The sequence below is a fragment of the Notothenia rossii genome, assembly GCF_949606895.1.
Source record: "Notothenia rossii genome assembly, chromosome: 3".
NCBI classification, from domain to species: domain Eukaryota; kingdom Metazoa; phylum Chordata; class Actinopteri; order Perciformes; family Nototheniidae; genus Notothenia; species Notothenia rossii.
In genome coordinates, this window is record NC_136901.1 from 54,759,075 (window position 1) to 54,772,973 (window position 13,899).

Below are 13,899 nucleotides of genomic sequence, written 5' to 3' on the forward strand. Positions count from 1 at the left end.
AGACTCCACTGCATAATACACCAAGAAAACCTCTGTGCAAAGATGTCAAATTCAGATCTTAACGAGGTTGTGGCCACAGTGATGAAGATTGTTAACTTCATAGTTCAGCGATCTGCTCTGACACACCGACAGTTCCAATCCCTGCTGGAGGAAATGGACAGCTCATACAAAGATCTCCCTCTCCACTCGGCAGTTAGGTGGCTAAGCTGTGGAAAGGTTTTGGAGCGGTTTGTTGGCTGCTTTGATGCCATAAAGGCCTTCCTGGCTGAAAAAGGCCAAGACTTTCCAGAGCTCGAGGACGAGAAATGGGTCGTGAAACTTATGTTTCTCACAGATATTACTGGACACCTCAACGAGCTCAATTTGAAACTGCAAGGCACAGGTCAAACTGTTTTGGATATGTTTGACACATGGAAGGCTTTTGTTGGAAAGCTGGCAGTTTTTTCAGATGATGTGGCCACCTCCACTTTCCGCTACTTCACCCACTTGAGGGAGCTGTCCACGCAGCACAGCATCAGCACAGCTGAAATATGCAAATACATCAGCGAGCTGGAGTCGGAGTTTACAACACGATTCGGGGAATTTCAGAAGTATGGACCCATGTTCTCTTTCTTGATCAAACCCGAAAGCTTTGATGGACATGAACTGGATGTATCTGTGATAGGCTGGCTGGATACACAGGACGTGATGATGCAGATGATTGAGCTTAAGAGTTCAACACTGTGGATGACGAAGTTTGCGGAGTTGCGGAAACAGCTGGAAACCACGGCAAGACATGATCACAGGTCTTGCATCTTCACCTGTTGGATATCTCTACCGGAGAAGTTCAGCTGTGTCAGGAAAATTGCATTGGCTTTGCTGACAGTCTTTGGTTCAACATATCTCTGTGAGTAGATATTCTCGCACATGAAGAGCGTGCTCAGCCCCTCCCGCAGTCGTTTGACAACTGACCACTCTGAAGCTTGTGTGCAACTTAAAGTGACAAAGTACGATCCACAGATAATGGAGCTCAGCAAAGGAAAGCAGGGCCAGGGATCACATTGACTGGTTTATTTGTAGCACACATGACTCTGTTTATGTATAGCACACATGGTTTTGCCTAATGGAGCTCTTTGTCCCGGTCTCTTTTTTCTTCTTCGATGTGGATATTTTTATAAGCATAGCAGCATTGTTATATAGTGCTCATATTTCTGTTTGTTACATTTAATTCCCTTTTTTAACATTTGCTGCCCTTGCAAAACGTTGTATATGAGGGAGTTTCACTGAAAGCAGTATGCTGAAATGGCAACTGTGCATGTCATTTGTTACCACAGGGCTTTAAACAAATTACATACAGAGATTTGTTAAGTTTATTGCTGAAGCATTGTTGTATAGTGCTCATATATAATTTCAATGTTCTGATTATGGGAGAACAATGTTTATTAAAAATGTTGCTATGTAGGTTGCCTATATGGATGGAATAAAAATCCGATGGAGATAAAAAAAATGGAAGTGGTGTCATAATTAAGGTTAATGTTGATATGGCACACTTAGGGCCGCCCCTCCCCCTCGCAGAGGGAGCCTCATCTGATGTGTAAATGCAGCGCACCTTTATATATATATATATATATATATATATATATGCGGATATAAGAGTCCGGTGTGCGATGAAAATGATGGGCACGCTGATTAACAAGAACATTTCAAAATGGCACGTCATATCAAAAAGGTTGCCGACCCCTGTCCTAGAGTAAGGTACACTGCTCTGTATGAATGGGTGAATGACATGTAGTTTGTAAAGCGCTTTGAGGGGTCTTAAAGACTGGATAAAGCGCTATATAAGTACAGTCCATTTACCATTCTACATATCTTCTAGAAACCTATTTTCTCTCAGTAACGTTTGTTATGAACGTATCTCAAATACGTTTATGTTCTATATATTTGCCATTTATTGTCTTGCTTATAATAATAGTAATCATTTTGGAGCTAACTTATTTTCGGGCTGGCGGCTCACTGTTCAGTTGACCAAATCCGTTATTATGCTGGTTAATGGGTAAATAATCACCATATTGTTTGTAGTCGTTTCATGTCATAACTACACACTTTTAAATTGTTATCATCCAAACAGCCTCTTTCGCTGGTACATTAAGGCACTGTGGCTTATTCAAAACCATTAAATGTATTCTAACGTAAGTTACATGCCAGTGTTTTATCTTTTCATTTAGCGATTTGATTTTGCACTGGGAATATTTTCATTTTCAACCGGAAGTACGTCACTTCACTTCGTCTTCTTTGTCCCTTTTACGGTCCGGACATTGCATGGCTCAGCCTAACAGACAGAACAGCGACCCCAGGTGTGTCTACATTGGAATTACATCTTCATTACTGAAGGAAAATACTTTACTTAGTGTTTGTTAACTGGGTTATTAATGCAGTTGGCTTTTCTTAATGGTTAAAATATTGCAATGAGTTATATCTGAAGCAAATTAGGTTTCTGAAGATGTGTAGTCAATTCCACCCTTCAATGTAGCATAAATGTGAACTCTCATTACAGGAACATCCTTCTCTTAAACAAACCTTTACCATTTTCTAGAAATAATTCTGGCTGTTAAAGGATATACTATGTAAAACAATAGCAATACTTATTCTGACAGAAGATAAAAACAAATACATAATCAAACAGTGTGCTTTTATTCAGTCATAATGTTTACATCAACAACAAACAAACCATTACACTTTTCTATGCACATTTTTGCCTGGAACATCAACCTTTAACCTGTCAAGATAGGAAAGTCGGCATCCTAGTGTAGTGGAAGAGGCTCATCTTGCTTCTCATCATCAGAGGAGTCAGTGTCATCAAGGGTGAGACAGATCTCCGCATCCCACACTTCCTCCTCTCCTTCATTGTCTTCCTCCTGTAGGGCAGTGGGGTCCATCGAAACATTCCTGCATATAAAAGCATTAGTTATTGTCATGGTTAGTATCCAGGTTCTTAGTCTTTATGTACTGAGGCGACTGTGGCTGCGAGGGAGTGCGGTCGTCTTTCAACCAGAAGGTTGTGGGATCGATCCCAGCCCATGCAGTCAACATGTCGATGTATCCTTGGGCAAGATACTTAACCCTGAGTTGCTCCCGATGGCATGGCCAACGGTGTGTGAATGTGTATGAATGTTAGGTCCTATAGAGTAAGGTACACTGCTCTGTATGAATGGGTGTGAATGGGTGAATGACATGTAGTATGTAAAGCGCTTTGAGGGGTCTTAAAGACTGGATAAAGCGCTATATAAGTACAGTCCATTTACCATTCCATTTACTGATCGCATTGGAAAGTTTCACATTAGACAAATCTAAATTGTTTAAATACCTTCAAGGTAATATTAAGGAATGTTCAGGTAAACATTACATTAACTTGCATAAATGTAAAAAATAAAAAACATATCAAGAGTTCTAAAATCTTTATCTAATGTTCTGTAAGTGTTGGACCTGATATATATATATATATACAGTAAGTGTGTACAATAAGTAAGTACGTACAATTAACTCAATGTATATACTGTATATTGTCTGTTTGTTTTATGTTGTAGAGTCTGGTATGGAGTATTTATGTCCTGTACCAGAAAATGTTCAATACATTTAAAAATGTCAATAAATAGTTTGCAGTCTGTCTACAGACATTTGATGGATTATCAAGAATATTCTTTCAGTCGTATATACAAGCAATAGTGAAGGATCTCTACATATAAGAATACACATATGTAACATCAATGTTGTTTTATGTTGATGTGAAGTTATTAATGTGGCATTGTTTCCATTAAATCTATTATGCGCATCATGTGTAGATAGATTGCAATCAATTCTACTCAAAACAATAACTAAATCCAGTGTATTTCTCTCAAATAAATACTCACCTGTATGTGCTGAAGGCCTCCTCCATTTGTTTCTCCATCTCCTGGAGCCTTTTTTTCAATAAATCCTTCAGCCCCTCATATGCTTCCAAGGACATGGCAAAAGGACAACCTAAAAGGAGGAAAGGGTTAATATTATATCGATAATGATCATTATATTCCAGTGAAATACCTACTCTGTTTACACAGGTCCTTCTCAATCTGCTGGATCTCTCTTTGTACAGCTCTTGAAGATCCTGTCAGGTAGCAGCAATGGTTCTTCATCTCTTTGATGAGAATCCCATCCTCTTCTCGAAGTCGAGAGAGCAGCATGATTTTGTCAAAGGCCATTTTCTTTGTCTCGAGGGGGACTGTGGATGCTATAATGAAGTGATTATGTTGAGTTTCTTTAACAGTAATGAAAACAAACTTAAATTACTCCTTAAGAACAAGTGACAAAATAGCATATGGAAAATTGTGTGGAAGATTTAAATAGACTGCATGACTGATCATGTCAAACAAAAACAGTATAAAAAAACAGCAAAGATATAAAAATACCCGCTTTGTTAAGTGCAGAAAAATGCATATACCAGAATCCCATGGCCAAATAGGGAAGTCTTGACTTAGGACTGCATCAACAGCCTCTGTGTCTGGCACAAGGTTGTTGTAAGCTGCGATCGCCTCCTCCAGTTTCCGCTTGTTCTTTGCAATGATATCCCATTTGGGCTTGCGGTCTTTGTTATTGTCTATAAATGACAGGAAGTGCAAACGTAAAAAATATCAAAATAATTTGTTCTCTTACTCCGAACATGCCACAAATTACTCTAACCGTGAAAGTGACAAGAGAAGCGTTATTTCAAAAATAATACAACAAAAATAATAATAACACACCTATGGTTCTGTACAGCTCAATTTTCCGCTGTTAGATTTTGAGGGCGAGGCCCTCCATGACCCGCTGCAGCCCCTGTTGATCCTGACAGTTGGTGGACTTTGGACCTTAATGTAAACATTCAATTGTCAATTAACACAATTTCCTTAAATGTAAAATGTCAACTAACATTTGACAGTTAATATTTTGTAGCTACAGGAAAAATCTTACTTGATGCAGCCCACTCCTCAACCTCCTTCACCCACTGCTTCATTCCCTCCTCTGTTGTCTGCAGTTTTGTTTGCAGGTTTTGAATTTCCTTGTCCATTTCATCAGTCCTTTTCTTGGTCTGAAAATGTTATTTATTACATTTGTATCATTGTCAGAAAATAACACCTACCACTAGTGTTTTCTTTGTCACAAAAGTAGGCTGTTCAATTTGAGTTGTTATAGTAGCAGTTAGAAGTTTCAGCCTCAATTCAAAGTTAACAGATACTTTAGGTCATCAATGAACACATTCACAGGACTTGACGTGGACATCAAAGCATCAAAAATAGTTTGACCGACATCAGTGCATGACCGTCAACACATTTTCACTAAGCTGTTGTTGAGCAACCGAATATATTTAGTCTATGTTTAAGAAAAGAGTTGCAGCCAAAACGTATGCACATTGTTGTATTGTATATTGGGAAAAAAAGCTATTAAATTACATGACAAATCTTTACATGACACATTTAAAAAAAAATACAAAGATAAGTTATTACTGTCATGAAAGTGCATAATTACTTGTGAATCATAACTGGTATTCAAATATTTAAAGACCATTTTAGTATGGCATTTTTGTAAGTACAACAAATATGTAAATGGGTTTTCAATTAAAATAGATTATTTTACCACTAAATAGAATGCAGTGTCTGCATACAGATGTCATCATTCCCTCTTCATCCAGTCTGGCCTCTGACTTTCTGGTAGCCTCCCTTCCTGCTTTGAAGTTGGATTTAGCGCAGGATGGGCGTCCAGGTACCTATTGAAAAAAGCATTACAATAGACATTCCAAAAAGTAATTACATCTCATGCATTTTACATCATACAAAACAACAATAACTTTAGCACATAGAACATGCTATGAGACAAGTCACAGTAAAACTCAAAGGTTTTATTTTGTCTCGAATCCTTTGCACAAATCCTTCAACATCTGTGTCTTTGGCAATGAAAGTTCCTTCAAAGTATGGGCATTCGACCGCCCTATGAAGAAAAAAGCATTTGATACTATGAAGATCTCAACATTGGGGAATATAGTATATAAAGATAATACCCCATATTGCTTTCTTGCTACTTACCCCTGATGATTGAAGCGGTACATTTTTCTGTTGCCGTCCAGAAACACTGCGACCATGTCATCACCACAGGCAGGACATGAGAAATGGTCATCTCCAAGAAGTTTATCAATTTCGTGCCGGCAATATGTCCATTCCAAGAAACTTCTTTGGAAATTGTCACCAGATGTTATCCCAGCCTAATAAGTAGGAATTCATAATTAAATGCTTGATACATGTCAACAAGCACATACTATAAAGCATGGATTAAGTACAATATTTCTTTATCTTTCCTCCAAGTCCTTTTGCAAATTATTGCACAAATTCACTTCATCTGCCAAATCTAAAATACAATACACAATTTGTATAATGTATCAAAATGTGCATTACCCTGCCAGCACGAACTGAGCGACTTTCCAGCATTTGAATGAAAGCGTGTCTACTTAGACCAGGTGCACTGATTTTGAGATCTTCATATGTGGCAAAAAGATCAATGGAAAAAACAGTTTGGAATTAAATTGTTCCATGCCAGTATCATTTGAGATCAAATCTTTGATCGGTGGTGTCCACTGGCAGTGGCAGTTCTCACAGGTCAGCAGAGGAACCGAGAGGTCATAACGACCTGTTGGGACAAGCACCAAGTCAAATCAAAATCACAATAAAGGTAAGAAAATGTATTTGTACTTTTACAAATGTTCAAAGATATGTTACCATTTATGTTGATGAAGATTACTTTTTGCCCACCACTCAATGACACATTGTCTGCATTGCAGCAGCAAATCTTTCTGGGCAAAGCAAATGGTAGGAGACAAACTATGTAAAACATAAAGGGATAATGGTTACTTCTACTGGGCAAGTACAGGTATATTTCATACATTATGATAGGATTGAAAAGTAATTTTAGTCAAAAAGGTCTATACAGTATATACCTTCTTCACACGGTGATGGCTGACCACTAGCATCGTCAGTGATAATATCAGTAGGAGGAAGAGCTTTGTAACTATCTCCTACAAATAGGCATCTGTTATGCAAACTGTACTTCCGATGAGTGGCGGCCGGCCCATAGGGGCGCTAGGGGCGCTGCCCCCCCTCTTCCCACATGTTTGATTGTCATTAAAAATAAAAATAAAAAAATTAATATATTTCCAAAAAATATATATATATTTTTTTTTTTTCTAAAGAACAAGGTAAATATTTTATAGTTGGTATCAGTAAAATGTATAATCTACAATAAAATCTTGTTTAAAATTGTTTTACGATGTCTAAAGTTACTGATAAGTCACATGTTTCCTGCCTGGCCGCAGCGTGTATCATTACCCTCTCTCGTCCGGGCGGTAGAAAGGAGCCCTCAGCCAGAGCAGCTGCAGCCAACAAGCTGACTGTTGCTATCTGTAAACTATGCCGCCGAAACATAATTTTAGCCAATCAGCATCGTCAGATCTGATGCTCAAAGGGCGCCCTTTCAGCGCCCTGGCCTGTGTGTCTGTGAGTTGTTTAGACTCGTATCCAAGGTGACGCTACAGTAGGGGATGGCTGCGTCTGCAGGTGTAGACTCCGGTGCTAGTGGATCGCCGGAGCTATAGATTAACATTTGCATGCTTATTGTAGTTGTAAGGGCAAGGCCTGTGGCACCATGGAGCATATGTGTGGGCTGGACCTGTATTTTACAGGAAAGGAGTGATCAGAGGGTCGAGTTGTCGATTCTTGTTCAGTTTTCATCTTCCTCACCCTCTCAGACTTTGAGTTGCGCGTGCTGCTAAAGAGACGCGCTACCATGGAAAACAAACAATGGTGTAGCTGTATTAAAGTCCGAGTGGAAACAGTCGTGAGTAAATCTGATTTTGTCAGAAATCGGGAGAAATGCGGGAGTTTCCCGCGAAAATCGGGAGGGTTGGCAAGTATGACTGACACACACACACACACGGTTTTGTAACCATTTCCATAGCCCCACCAAAAATGTTTTCCACCAGCCGCCACTGCTTCCGATGTACAGTTATGTCACATTTGGGGCACAACAAGGGTTGTGGAAGGCAGTCTGTGCAAAAAATAACTGCATCTTTAGCTTTGCATAGTTGACAAAGACCCTTCGGGATCTTTCCTGCCTCAATCATGGCTTCAAGAAGCTGAGGTCTTGCTTTCCAACATCTTTCATCAGATAAAGCCTGACGTACTGTCCATGTTCGACCAGATGAGGCTTCTGTGGAATTTGAACATCCGGCAACATCCTCATCAACTGCATCAACCATCTTTTGCAGTTCCTGTATTTGAAGGTCTTGGGAAATGATGATAACAAATGTAAGAAAGACAGAATAGATGGTAAAGAAAGCCTCAAGAGTCAGAAAACAACTTAAAATTGCAGGTGGTTATTAAAATTGATTGTGTTTACATTGGCATGAATAACCCGTTTATAATAGGGTTATTGGAGTATGCTGTTTATGTGTTTGCACATGTGAACACAATATTGCCTCATAAACGTGTTATTCATGTCCATGTAAACAAACTAATTGAGTGAGATTAAAAACTGTAATGTCATGTTCACCTATATTATTTTTAAGGAACAATACAATTGCTCAAAATTAAGTTTTATCAATGTACTTGCAAAATGTCTTGCAGAAATATATTAGGGTTCAATTTATGAAATTATAATTAAACTACATATATTGTGATGTACACTGAAGTGAGTAAGTATGAGTTTATTAAATGGATACAATTATCTAAATAAAAGTAACGGAAATGGTGGCATAACTATTTTGATATAAAATCTTACCAATCATATTGTGGGTCTGTTGCACTTCAGAGGTGAAACATAGAGGGAATTCATCATTACTACATTTGACTCAATATTGCATCCCTATTTTCCATGTACATTTAGCACTATGCGAATACTTAATTTTCTTTGCAATTCATGTAGTACTTAATTTAAAATCGTATTACTCTCAAAGTGACACATGTGCCAGGTACATACGGCCCCATACTCACATGCAAAACACCTAAAAAAGAACAAACTGTAGCAAAATGTTGACACTGATAAGAGAGCTTACCTTCTGTCCTGTCTGCAACATGTTCTGCAGAAATATTTGGTAACTGCGACTGACCAGTTTTCTTCTGACGTTTGGCGTGCACTATGAAGACAAGAATAGTAATTCAAGAATTACATTTTCAAAAAAGAAACAACAGAAAAACACAGATGCAACAGTATGATCTGGCTTAACATACGTTTTGAAGAACTGCGACTCTTTAGAATCAGCCGCCCAACTTGGTCTCTTTTTCTCCATTTGACTGCAGGCTGACAGTCCTATTTAGCATGGTAATACAAAGAAGAGAGTTAAATAGAAGTATCCATACATTTAAATGGAACATTAAACTGTGCTGAATACTGAAACTAAGTTAATTATTTCGTCATTATATAGACCATTACGTAGCGATGTCCATGGACATAGTATACTATTTTCCCTTTAGATTAAACTTTTTTGTTTCCTGTATCCAACACAAATACAGTTGGAATATACAACTGTATTGGTGAAATTGAAAAAAGGATGTTTGCAGACGTGAACAGATGTAGCGGTTCATTTCAGACAGTTTGAAACGCGAGGGCCGTGATTGGTACGTGATCTGCCCTCGCTCAAGGGAAAACCTCCAGCTTCACTTGAGACCGCCCCCGTGATAGATAAATGTAATTATAATGAAGCCAGCTGCAATGGATCATTGATCCACCAGGGGGTGCAGTGGGGTTCCACACTGGAGCTCATGTGAAATAAAGTGAGATACAGTATGCTGGATGTACAGCGGAACTTTGTTAAGATCCATATGTCACGGATATCATACTACTGTGCTAAATAAGAGACATGTAATCATTTACAAAACATCACCATGTTGTTATTTAACAAAATAATTGTGTTATTCGAAAAAAAACGAACGGGAGGAAATGCAGCCCGGCTCTCGATTTTCAATCCTAATTTAATCATCATCTTCACCACGATCATTTATGTTTATGTTCGCCGAATTGACATGAAATCACTGACACATATGAATATACTGTATTCAACTTCATTAAAAAGTTATTAACGTGCCTAAACTCAGTAATTCACCAAAAATATGTATATTTTAAATGGAGCTTTGTCGGTCGATCAGGATCCCAAAGTGTAGCGTAGGGATCCTCATCTGGATGAAGGGTGTTATTTTCCCCATAAGGAACAAGTCGCTGCAAATTATCCCGCTTATTACATGGCCACATTCTCAACAAAGTAACGACATGACTCCCAATATTAATTTAAATGCTTTTATGGATTTAGAAAATGTTTTTTTTGATTTAAAAAATAGTTGTATGTATTGATTTAAATTGACATGCATCCGCTAAGAAAAATAGTCCGTTGTTACCGTTTTTTAAACAGTCTGAATGAAACGGCAGCTCTCAGCTGTGTATTTACACAACTAATGGCCCATCAACCACAGCTCTCTCCCCCCCTCCCCCCCCCTGATCTTTCTTCTCCAGCAGCTAAATTAACAGTAGGTTACTCTGAGTGACCATAGACTGTATGTGACAAGCTTACAGTTAGTGACGTAACAACACCATAAAAGCTGGTGGGTTGAAAGCAATACGGGAGGTAAAAATAACTAGAATAATTGTGATTTATTTATTGTGGCTTTTATGTTTTTAGGTATAAAATGTTATGTAATTCAGGCTTATAGTTCACCCTTCTCTAAAAGCCTTCAACAATGACAATATTCATTGTAATTTAATAAATCCTTCCAACACACATTGTAAAAAATAGCCTACTGTAAGTTAAGAAATCATTTCAATATGTACATCTTCTGATGTAACAACAATAACATTATAAATAGTAACATAGCTGAACATGGTATTGCACATTTAGCTTTGAGTGTTACTGACCTGAGATGTTTTTATTACATGAATTAAGGTGACTGAGGCTTTTTAACATACAGGGATGCCAACTCATCAGGTATGAAAAAGGTGACAAGGATCCGAGCCCCCGGCTCCCCCACCCCACGGAATAACAGAGGATTTCAGCAGTCAGAACAACTAAAGCAGCAGTGTTAATAATAACAGAAACGCCAAAGAGTCACATCTAATAGAAATATATAAAAGCATTTATTTTAAATTGTGGAGCAGTCAGTTTATAATTTTGGCAGCACTGTTGAGCATTTTGAAAATGTATTTTCATGCCTCTGTGCAAGGCTTAAGTCTTTTTATCTTTATAGCCACATGGTGTAAAGTAACTAAGTTCATAAACTCAACAAGTACTATACTTGGGCACAATTTTGAGATACTTGTACTTTATTTAAGTATTTCAATGTTTTGCTACTTTGTTCTTCTACTCCACTACAGTTCAGAGGTACATGGTGTACTTTGACTCCACTACATGTATTTAATACCTTTAGTTACTTCACAGATCTGGATTAATTAAGTGAAATATAATCAAGTGTTAAATCAGACTTTAGTTCCACCTGGAGTAAATCCACAAGCTACCCTGCAGTATACAAAGTCATTCAAACTAGCTGCACCTTTACCAGCTTTGAGAACACTTTCATGATCAATCATTATAAAACATATCATATCTATTATTCTGAAATGGACCAATCTGCACAATGACTACTTTTACTGTCGCTACTTTCACTATATTTTGATGATAATAGTTTTCTACTTTTACTTGAGGAACATTTTGAATGCAGGACTTTTACTGTAACAGAGTATTCCTACACTCTGGGACTATTACTTTTACTCAAGTACAAGATCTGAGTACTTCTACTTTTACTCAAGTACAAGACCTGAGTACTTCTACTTTTACTCTAGAAAAACGAAGGCTAAAGCTAACGTTAGCAGATAGTGACAATGTATGCTAGTTAGCTAGCTCAACGATAATATTGCGACGGGAAAAAAAAACTTTTCAGTGCACATCACGCTCTGCCGCTCCGACAGGGAGCTCTACTGTGAACACCTGAACGGCCCATTCTAACAGCTGTTCACCAGCGGTCCAGTCTGTGCCACAGGGACTCCGGACGCACAGTTAATATTAACGAACGCACCGTAGGTAATGTAGCTGCTGAAGCTAGACCATCATCGCCGAGCAGCAGAGGCTTATTATACATCATGAGCAGAGCGGACAGGCAGGAAGACTCGAGCACACAGCTCGCGCTTCATTATAATATATATAAAAAAGCTCGCAGCCGCACATTAATCCGGGTCCCAGACCCCCTCCCATACCCCAAAAATATTTTTATTGCAGATCTACAGGAATCACAAAAACGACCTATTTTGGATTCAAAACGGAGAATTTCGCAGAAAGGTGACAAGTTTGCATCCCTGGACAAGATAACCAAAATCCTTGAATCTACACACAGCAAATAAACCCAAATGACACAACGAGATGTAAAAAGGAGATCACACATATAGTCGATATAGAACTGGCCGCTTCAATCTGAAGAGCAACTAAAACAAAACACGGGAGTGTATCTTGTTCTTGTGAACACTAATGTTATCCACAGCATACACAGACACCACAAAGTTCTTAAGGAGAAAACTAGTTGCTAAAACAAAAACACGTTAGTGTACCTTGTTAGCTAGCTGACATTAACCTTAAACATTGCACTCATATTACTCACTGAAACCTTGTAAAGCCGGTCCCGCATGCTGGCTCTTACAGAACCGCTCCCTTTCGTGTATGTACAGCTCTCAACATGCCCAGACTTGTAGTGATGTTCACCTCGTTTTATACTTTTTCGCCTCATTCTGAAAGAAACAGGTGAAATTTACTAACGTGACAGCCATCTTTGTGATGGTGACGCGTATTGTGCGAGACCAGAGACCTGTAGTTCACTGAGCGGTTTCACACAAAAAAAAAATGTAACTTCACAGTTTTACGACACATTTTTATTTTTTTGACTTGCAAAATGTTCTTTTAATTTGACAAACATCATATGTGTCATTCGTGGCACAATTCAAACGGGATCGAAAGATGACTTTTCTCTCTCCATTGACGTCAATGTATAATTTTCCGCTTCCGGGGTCCCATGGGTCGGAAGTAGATGGGCGGGACTTCGCCTCTCTATACTGGTCTTTGGCAGGCCGTAGGCAGGAAGCTGTAAACTGGAGTCCAAAATTCAGTGCTACATCTGTATGTTTACTTTTGGCATTTGTTAATCGATATTAGACAAAGTGGACATTTGTAGTTCAATCAGGAGAGACGTGATGTATGAAATACATGTTTATTATCGGGTCACATTATATAAATGAAACATAACGATGACAGTTTATAACAAGTGAATGAAATGGTGTTTGGCGTTTAGGCCCAGGTTTGGTAGGATGTCATTTGGGAAGGGAAGAACCGTTTCCGATGAACCCCCAAAAGAAGTGAAAGTATGAAGTACTGAACGTGATGAAATCTTACCTTGTGGGATGCAGTGGAAATCTATGGATGAAATGAAAGGTTAATACATGTGGGGATTTAGACATACTGATGCCTCCTAGGAATCCCCCTGGACGTACAGGGCTTCCTGGACATACAGGGCATCCCGGACGTACGGGGCGTCCTGGACGTACAGGGCTTCCTGGACATACAGGGCATCCCGGACGTACGGGGCGTCCTGGACGTACAGGGCTTCCTGGACATACAGGGCATCCCGGACGTACGGGGCGTCCTGGACGTACAGGGCGTCCTGGACATACAGGGCATCCCGGACGTACGGGGCGTCCTGGACGTACAGGGCTTCCTGGACGTACAGGGCATCCTGGACATGCAGGGCTTCCCGGACGTACGGGGCATCCCAGATGTACGGGGCATCCCGGACGCACAGGGCATCCTGGACGTACAGGGCGTCCTGGACATACAGGGCA

General features: G+C 39.1%; 1 protein-coding gene across 7 annotated transcripts; it reads right to left on the bottom strand.

Moving 5' to 3' along the window:
• Positions 1–2,649: 2,649 nt before the first annotated feature.
• LOC307034136 (uncharacterized protein) lies at positions 2,650–13,648 on the bottom strand. Of its 7 annotated transcripts, none has more exons than XR_013806776.1 (13): positions 12,669–13,648; positions 9,264–9,342; positions 9,089–9,169; positions 6,759–8,319; positions 6,438–6,669; positions 6,072–6,247; positions 5,626–5,976; positions 4,963–5,080; positions 4,755–4,859; positions 4,454–4,609; positions 4,061–4,243; positions 3,888–3,996; positions 2,650–2,925 (listed from the first exon to the last, which is right to left on the bottom strand). XR_013806776.1 is itself a non-coding variant. In XM_079672889.1 (12 exons), the coding sequence occupies exons 10-12, from the start codon at positions 4,212–4,214 to the stop codon at positions 2,781–2,783; spliced, it is 408 nt and encodes a 135-aa protein (XP_079529015.1). In that variant the 5' UTR covers positions 4,215–4,243; positions 4,454–4,609; positions 4,755–4,859; positions 4,963–5,080; positions 5,626–5,976; positions 6,072–6,247; positions 6,438–6,669; positions 6,759–9,169; positions 9,264–9,342; positions 12,669–12,795; the 3' UTR covers positions 2,650–2,780. The 7 variants fall into 7 exon arrangements, 2 of the variants coding, with proteins under 2 accessions (XP_079529015.1, XP_079529016.1); XR_013806777.1 differs by having other exon boundaries at positions 6,759–6,860; positions 7,365–9,169; XR_013806778.1 differs by having other exon boundaries at positions 6,759–6,860; positions 6,977–9,169.
• Positions 13,649–13,899: the final 251 nt, after the last annotated feature.

Coding starts and splice junctions, on each gene's coding strand:
- LOC307034136 (XM_079672890.1), bottom strand. CDS start 4,214: ATGGCCTTTGACAAAATCATGCTGCTCTCTCGACTTCGAGAAGAGGAT. Junction 3,997..4,060: donor GAAGGACCTGTGTAAACAGA/GTAGGTATTTCA, acceptor TCCTCCTTTTAG/GTTGTCCTTTTGCCATGTCC. Junction 2,926..3,887: donor GAGGCCTTCAGCACATACAG/GTGAGTATTTAT, acceptor TTTTATATGCAG/GAATGTTTCGATGGACCCCA.